Below are 8,825 nucleotides of genomic sequence, written 5' to 3' on the forward strand. Positions count from 1 at the left end.
TAAGGTATATATTTCCCCCTAACTCAATGGGTATGTATATATGTGCTCTGTCTCATGGACCCTGGTCTATATCTAGGTTCTGTGGCTTTGTTAGGGAAGTGTGTCACCTGAGATGGAATTGAGTCCTGTGAGCTAGGAATGGTCTCACCAGAGTAGTGGAGCTGAAGGATTGACATTCCACACCTTGTGTCTCTTGACATCTCTGGAAGATGTCAAGGTGGCACTTGTTGCACTGATTTGGTTGAGATAAGCAGATACAGTATCAGTTGGTAGGGATCAAAAGAAGCATGAAGGGAAATTAGCCATACCCCAGAGGTTCCAGGACTAGGAGAATATGGGTTTATTATAGAGAATGGAGGCGGTTTCTGCTTAGAGTTTAAGAAGGCAATAAATTGTTGTTATTGTAACCAAGTTATTTGGGAGTTTGGTTTAAATCAAAAATTCCATGGCTAGAATTTGCTATATCATATAAGACCTCACCATGATTTGTGCCATTTAATGCTATTTACATATAACGGTATCTTACATAGTGACACAACCAGTTGCTTCAGGTCTCCCTGATTAAGATTATAGGTGATTTAATATTTCAAAGAAATAGTCTTTTTAAAGAAATGTATAAACGATTTAAGCCCACTGTTAAAATTTGATCAGGTTACCAATTTGAAACCTTAAGTACTTAGATTGAAGGAAAATACACTCAGAACTGGGGTCTATTCATCAAAAAGTTTGAGACATTCAATCTATTTTTCCCCTCTCATATTGATTAAGTAGTGCTTTATTTATTGTAAATTAATAGGAGTGTATATTAGCACAATTCCTGCCACCAAAGGTCTGTGTTTCTACTCCCACCCCTGATCCAGGGTTTCTAGTTCTATTTCCAGCTCTGACACCATCTCCCCAGACATACCTTTAGCTCACCTGCATGCTACCTGTAGGGCTCAGGCAAAAATTAGTAAAGTCATGGAATATACCTAAAATAGAATTCCTCGCTTTTTCCAAAATGGAGCCCCCAAGTCTCACCTGCTCTATTCTTACCTGTAGGTTCCTGACTATTAGATGATTTGTTCTGCTCTGTATCTCAATGCTTTTTCAGCTACCAAGTTGCACATGCTACCATGAAGCCAACTTGACTTCCCTGAGCAGATGACCGTTGCACCTCTGTATCTCAATGCTTTTTCAGCTACCAAGTTGCAAATGCTACCATGAAGCCAACTTGACTTCCCTGAGCAGATGACTGTCACACCAGATGACCCTGGAACTCTACCTCTCCAGAGCCCTGCCCCACTAGGGAAAGATAGGGACAGGCTGGGAGTATGGATCGACTTGCCAGTGCCCATGTCCAGTGGGAAAGCAATTACAGAAGCCAGACTTGCCACCTTCTGCACCCCATAATGATCCTGGGTCCATACTCTTAGAGGGATAAAGAAAAGGAAAGCATCTAATGGAGGGGATGGGATACAGAACTCTGGTGGCAGGAATGGTGTGGAATTATACTTCTCTTACCTACAGTCTTGTCGATCATTATTAATCAATTTTTTAAAAAGTATAACATGATCCTCCTGTCTTCTCAGTTCTAGCCTGTCTCCTCTCCCACCACCCCCATCCCCACCCTCTCCTTATGGGCTTGTATGATGTGAGTACACTTGATTGGGATTATGTACACGTGTCTATACATATGTATATATGCTTGTAGTTATTTTCTCATGCTTGACTTAGGGGTTTCAATTAACATTAAATTTTTTTTAAATATTTATTTATTTATTCCCTTTTGTTGCCCTTGTTGTTTCATTGTTGTAGTTATTATTGATGCCGCCGTTGTTGGATAGGACAGAGAGAAATGGAGAGAGGAGGGAGAGACAGGGAGGGGGAGAGAAAGACAGACACCTGCAGACCTGCTTCACCGCCTGTGAAGCGACTCCCCTACAGGTGGGGAGCCAGGGGCTTGAACCGGGTGCCTTACACCGGTTCTTGAGCTTTGCACCACCTGCGCTTAACCCGTTGTGCTACCGCCTGACTCCCAACATTAAATTTTTATTAGTGATTTAATAGTGGTTTACAAATTTGTAAAATTATAGGGTATAATTCCACACCACACATTCCACCAAAGTCAAAGTTCTGCTCCCCATCCTCCCAACAATAACCACCATAGTCTATTTTCACAAGTCTTAGAGACAGTTCAGGTTCTTGCCCTTCCCCTCCTCCTTCTCTTCTGTTGTTGTTTTGCAAGTTCATTTGTTTTAATTCTCCAGATTCCACACACGAGTGAAACAGGCAGATAGCTGTCTTTCCCCTCATTACTTCCTTACTTCACTAAGATGACTTTCCAGTTTCACTCATTCAGCTATCTGCTTTATAAATTTTATTATTTTTATAGTAAATTTATTTACTTAGGACAGAGATAATTAAAAATGGGAGTGGAGATAGGGAGAGAGAGAGAGAGACGCACCTGCAGCCCTGTTTTGCTGCTTATGAAACATCCCCCCCTGCAGGTGGAGACCAGGGGCATAAATCTAGGTCCTTCCACATAGTGGTGATGAGTGCTTAGCTGAGTGCACCACCACCAGGCACTGGTATATTAATTTTAATATATAGATTTGTGCCAATATAACTTATTTTGCTACAAGGGTTATTTCTGAGAAATGGTGTCTCAGCACCCACCCCACCACTCCCAGTGACCTTTTCTTTTTCTTCCACCCCACCCCCAGAACATTCACTCATCAATGGCTTAGATGGTGGATGGAGATTAAATCTGGGACCTTTGAGACCCCAGGCATGAAAGTCTTTTTGGTTAATCAGTATGATATTTTTTCAGCCTTTTTCCTTTTCTTTCTTCTGAGAGAGACAGGAATAGAGATGGAGAAAAAGAAAGACAGACACCTGCAACACTGCTCTACCACTTCCACCCATAGGTGGGAAACAGAGGCTTGAGCGTGGCTCCTTCTGCATGATAACATGTGTGCTCCACTGAGTGTGTTACTGCAGTGTCCCCCAATATAATTTCTTTACTGCAGCACTCACTTTCTGCTTTATTTTCACACATGGGGCATCTTTATAAGCCCATATAGGGTGCAGAATGTAGGAGCTCTGGCTTCTATAATTGCTTCCCGTCTGGGTATGAGCATTGGCACATTACATATCAGTTTATTCTTATTATTTAACATTATCAGCTGCTTAAAAAACATTCTTCAGTGGGTTAAGCACATGTGGTGCAAAGCACAGGACCAGCGAAGGATCCTGGTTCGAGCCCCTGGCTCCCCACCTGTAGGGGAGTCTCTTCACAGGCAGTGAAGGAGGTCTGCAGATGTCTATCTTTCCATCTCTCTCTGTCCTATCCAACAATGATGACATCAATAACAACAACAATAATAACTACAACAACAGCAAAAAACAACAAGGGCCACAAAAGGAAAAAAAATATATAAAGTATTTTTCAATAAAAGAGAATACTTACTGGAAAAATAATGATTTCGTAGGAATTTTATCATCTTATTTGGGAGGAACATTCCAGTTTTTGGACATACAAGATGATATAAAGACAATATGACTACTTAATCATCACTGCTTCCATTCTAACTAATCAGATTAATTAATTAGAATCCACACTGTGTTGCCACATCTGATTGAATAGTGAACTCCATTTTTGTTTGGATTTCCAAAATTATGGTCATTAGCAACCCAGAGTCACCACACTTGGAAACTGAAAGACTGAAACAGTGTTAGGTCCACTCTGCTTGACTGCTAACATGATCACTCTTATTTATAAACTGTGGTTCTGGTCTCTTGTTTCACATCCAGAGACATTGCTTTTGGTGACTGTCTGAATTCTATGTTAATTTGGGCTGGCAGATAGCATAGTGACCAAGTAAAAGACATGCCTGAGGCCCCGAGGTCCCAGGCTCAATCCTTGGCACCACTTTAAGTCAGGGTTGAACAGTACTCTGGGAAAACAAGCAAACAAATCCTAACTTAATTCTTAAATTAATTCTGAAACAGGGGCAATGAAAAGACTTGATGCAATTATCAGTCATCCTCTGTTCAGCTCTTTCTGATTGAGATCAAGACTACAGCTTGGTTTAAACAGGAGGACCTTCTTTCAGGAACACTGCGTCCCCCGAGTCCCCGAGTCCAGCAGTTTGAAGATCTGCTGGGGGAATTTGATGGTATGAGGGACCTTCTAGGTTTGAATGTTGTCTCCTGTTTCCTGGGAGAGCATGAAGAAGGTTTTTTGTTTGTTTGTTTTCAGCACAACTTTAGTGATCTTTTCCAACCAGCCCAAGTGAATGAAGATTTCTGGACTTTTAAGCTACGATGGAAGAAGAAAAGTCCCAGGAAAAAGAACAGGACAGGTTGATGCAGAACAGTTCCCAGAGCCATCAGTTGTTTTAAAAAGGTCTGGAGAATTTCAGTGGTTTCACAGGGGGACAGGGCGGTACGGGGTGGGGGGTGGAGGGTGGAGGGTGGGAGGGGCGGCCAGGGGTCACCAACCGCCAAGCTGAGGTCAGAGCGTCATTCACGTCAACTGCCAGCAGAGGGCGACAATTCGCCCCGCGACCAACTGTCACCCGAATAGTGCGGTGGAGGTCCGTTTAACGTCCAGGAGCCACAGGGGGAGAGGTCCAGCCTGGCTTGCTGGTGGTGCCACCCCGACTTCGTGAACCCCGTAGGTCGTGGAGAGGGTGGGTTTAAAGCTCCGTTTTCCAGGCTCAGGGGAAACTTGACTAAAGTTGAAATCTCCCCAGATAATTTTCTGAAATACTGAGCCAAGAATCTTCCATTCCTGGACATTTCCCATCGCTGCGTTCTTGACTGCCTTGAATACGTGCTAGTAAGACTTTTAAAGAAACTACCCATCTACTGAAAGGTTGGCAGCCATGCCACACCTGCTGTACTAATTTGATTTGTTTATGTGCCATGATTGATCTTGGGAGGCATCTTAACACAAACCAGAAGGAAATCTAGGTACAATCAGACAAAGCATACAAACATTAGGACCTTCGTTGGGATCGTACTGGGTTTTGCAACTTTTGTTGTGGCCGAGCGGGGGCGCTATCGGGCCTCACAGTCGTCGGAGTCGTGGGCACCTGCGGTTCCCGCTGGCCCCAGCCTAGAAGTCAGAGTCTGCGTCGCCACCATGCCCAAGAATAAAGGTAAAGGAGGTAAAAACAGACGCAGAGGGAAGAACGAAAATGAATCCGAGAAAAGAGAGTTAGTGTTCAAAGAAGACGGACAAGAGTATGCGCAAGTCATCAAAATGTTGGGTAATGGACGGTTAGAAGCGATGTGTTTTGACGGAGTAAAGAGGTTATGTCACATCAGAGGCAAATTGAGGAAGAAGGTTTGGATTAACACCTCAGACATTATACTGGTTGGTCTACGAGATTACCAGGATAATAAAGCTGACGTGATTTTAAAATACAACGCTGATGAAGCTAGAAGCCTGAAGGCTTACGGAGAGCTTCCCGAGCACGCCAAAATCAATGAAACCGACACATTCGGCCCCGGGGATGACGATGAAATCCAGTTTGACGATATTGGCGATGATGATGAAGATGTTGATGAAATCTAAACTGAACTCGTCGTTTTACATTCTAGTTTTTCTGAGGACTGTTTAAAGATTTGGATTTTGGTGGTGGTCTGTTAAGGTAGGTTCAAATGTCACTAACAGGAGTACACACTGAGCTAAAACAGACTGTTTTGTTTCTTTAATAACTAGTAAATACTTTTAAAGTTTAGAAGGGACATTCTAAGTTTATCTAAATGAAATCTAAAAATAAAAGAACAGAAAAGTATTTTTTTTAAATAGAAAAGGCCCATAACATTCACATCGATAAAATATATTTCAAAACATTATAGCCAAGTATTTTTTCTTTTCCAAAACTATCAATTTATGTATTTTAGCTTCATAATAATAATAATAATTACTACAACAATAAAACAACAAGGGCAACAAAATAGAATAAATATTTAAAAAATAATAATAATAATTAGTAATAATGGGCTTTCTTAAATGTTAGATTTCACTCTGTTCTTTTGCTATAACCAGTGGAGCTTATAGGTAAAAGGCCACGCCTACTATTAATAAAAATTTTTTAAAGAAAGGGTGTGGGGAGACAGTATAGTTATTATGCAAAACAGATTTCATGCCTGAGGCTGTGAGGTCCCAGGTTCAGCCCTAGAACACAACATAAGCCAGAGCAGTGCTCTGGGAAGAGAAAAAAAGGAATACACCACTGCCCGTTTCTACTCAGAGGACTTCTGGTAAGTAAATGGATGTTCGGTAAACCATTTGTCCTACACTTATTAAAGATTAAGATTCAGACCTAATTTCAATCAAAGTAGACACTATAGTGATTTCCTGTGTGCCCCAGTTACTTAGATGTTCCCTTGAAGCTTTTTTTTTTTAATTTTATTTTTTCCCTTTTGTTGCCCTTGTTTTATTGTTGTAGTTATTATTGTTGTTGTTGTTGTTGGATAGGACAGAGAGAAATGGAGAGAGGAGGGGAAGACAGAGAGGAGGAGAGAAAGATAAGACACCTGCAGACCTGCTTCACCGCCTGTGAAGCGACTCCCCTGCAGGTGGGGAGCCTGAGTTCAAACCAGGGTCCTTATGCCGGTCCTTGTGCTTTGCGCCACCTGCGCTTAGCCTGCTGCACTACAGCCCGACTCCCTCCCTTGAAGTTTTGAATGGCAGAAATCTGCATTAGAAGTCAAAATTAGGGGCCAGGTGGTGGCACATCTGGTTAAGCACCCTCAAGAAGTCAAAATTAATTTGGCCTGTTTTTCATCTTTATGTAGATTGTAACTATTCTCATACTAGCTTTGAGATCAGGTACATTCTTTTTTGTGATTTTTTTAAAAAGTTTTTTAATATTTTACTGGATAGAGAAATTAAGAGGGAAGGAAAGAGAGAGAGACCTGCAACATTGCTTCACTTCTCAGGAAGCTTCTCCCTGCTGGTGGGCACTGGGGGCTTGAGCCTGGGTTCTTGTGCTCTATATAACATGTATGCCCAAATGGATGCATCAATGCCCAACTCCCTTTTTTTTTTTTATATATAATTTGACATTGCCATTACAAGACTGTCAACCAGAGAAACTTCTAAAATGTAATTTTTAGAACCTGTTTTTGCTTGTTGGTTTTGATTGTCACATCTGTTTTTCCTTTTTTAATTTTATTCATATTTATTAGGACAGAGAAAAACAGAGGAAACAGAAAGATAGGGAGAGAAAATTGAGACACTTGAAGATCTACTTTGCTACTCATGAAGCTTCACCCCCTGCAGATGGGGAGCAAGGGCTCAAACTCTGGTCCTTGCACACGGTAACCTGTAGGCTCAATCGGATGTGCCACTGCCCAGCCCCAGAATCTGCTTTTAGTAAACAATTTTGAATTTGTAAGATGGGTAGTTGGCATAAATCACTTTGTGGAGAGAAGGGGAGATAGAAAGATAACTACAAAACTACTTCACTACTTGTAAAGCTTTCCCTCTGCAGGTGGGGACTAGGGGCTTGAACCCAGGTCCTTGAAAATTGTCATTTTTCTTCAACAAAGATTGTTGTACATGGTTACAAGGTAAGGAAAGTGTTTTCCTTCACATTGTTTTCACAGTACTTCAGAGCACACAGCACTTTGTAGTATATGGAGATGGTCTCATAGTGGAAACTAACATCACAACTGTCTGAGTTCTGATACTATTTGGAGCAATAAAGATGGAGGGGAAAAATTAGAAGGAAAATTGAAGGGCTGAGATGACTACAGGAAGATTGGAAAGCTCCAACATATTTCTAGGAAACAAAAAAGTCATATGTTCAGGGGCTGCATATGAGTCCAAGAGAAATCTAAGAATGGCCTAGTCTCATCTCTGACACTGTGATTATATTTGTTTATAGGAATCCCAAATACTACTCATAGACAAATCATTCTTATTCTCTGATTCTTCGCACTCCTGCTTCCCAGAACTCATCCTCATTCTGCCTTATTTTCCCCAGTGCTCTGTGAGGCCGTGAGGGGGCTGTTTAGCCAGTGATAACAGCTGGAGCCTGCTGTGTTGCCATCGAGCTGCCTAACACAAGAAGTTTCCATAGCTGGGGCTTCCCTTCCTCCAGCCACCACTCCTTGGAAAACCTCATTGTGGACTTCCAGTAATATTGGACACATCACAGGAAATTTCCTGTTTCCAGTCCTCACAAAGACCAGCAGAAGTCGTCCATGGGGTTCCTGCATTCTGACAGCCAGCTGTCTGCCTGGGACAGGATACTACTGCAGGATTTGTGGAGAATGGTGTGAGGCAGCATGGCCACTTACAAAAAGGACTGTTTTCAAGCTAACCTTCCTTCAGGAAGTAGCTTCCTGCTCAAAGTGCCCAACGGTGCTTTTGTAAGATGGAAATCTAACCTCCATGGTGTTCTTACCATCACAGCAGGTGACTCAAATCCATAATCTTTTCTTCACCCTCTGCCTCATCCCCTCAAGCTTCTTGATTGGCTACAAAGGGGACAGACACTATCTGATTGCTGGCTGATGGCTTTGACCTGCAAGAATGCCACCAGTCATTCCCAGTGGGAGGAGTCTGTGCGGTGAGGTTCTTTAGTCCTGAAAATAAGACACCCACTCAGGAGACCTCACTGTCAAGTTCAAAGTTAAACTGCAGTCATGAAGGACATTCACCAGAGCGCCTGGGCTGAGCTAGAACCTGTGTGAGGTCAGGCCAGGCACCCCTTCAGTAAACCCAACCAATGCTCACACAGAATTGCACCCATGTGCAATAGATAACTGGTCCTGCCTGTCCCAGGTGGGGATAGCAGGGAGATGAGTCCCCTGCAAAG

The 8,825-nt window shown here is 42.4% G+C and overlaps 1 protein-coding gene across 1 annotated transcript; it reads left to right on the forward strand.

The window, feature by feature from the left end:
• Window positions 1-5,102: 5,102 nt before the first annotated feature.
• LOC103124069 (eukaryotic translation initiation factor 1A, X-chromosomal-like) lies at window positions 5,103-8,063 on the forward strand. Its single transcript, XM_060198956.1, has 2 exons — window positions 5,103-5,642; window positions 7,989-8,063. The coding sequence occupies exon 1, from the start codon at window positions 5,132-5,134 to the stop codon at window positions 5,564-5,566; it is 435 nt and encodes a 144-aa protein (XP_060054939.1). The 5' UTR covers window positions 5,103-5,131; the 3' UTR covers window positions 5,567-5,642; window positions 7,989-8,063.
• The last annotated feature ends 762 nt before the right edge of the window (window positions 8,064-8,825 follow it).

Source organism: Erinaceus europaeus, chromosome 10 (assembly GCF_950295315.1).
Source record: "Erinaceus europaeus chromosome 10, mEriEur2.1, whole genome shotgun sequence".
NCBI classification, from domain to species: Eukaryota; Metazoa; Chordata; class Mammalia; order Eulipotyphla; family Erinaceidae; genus Erinaceus; species Erinaceus europaeus.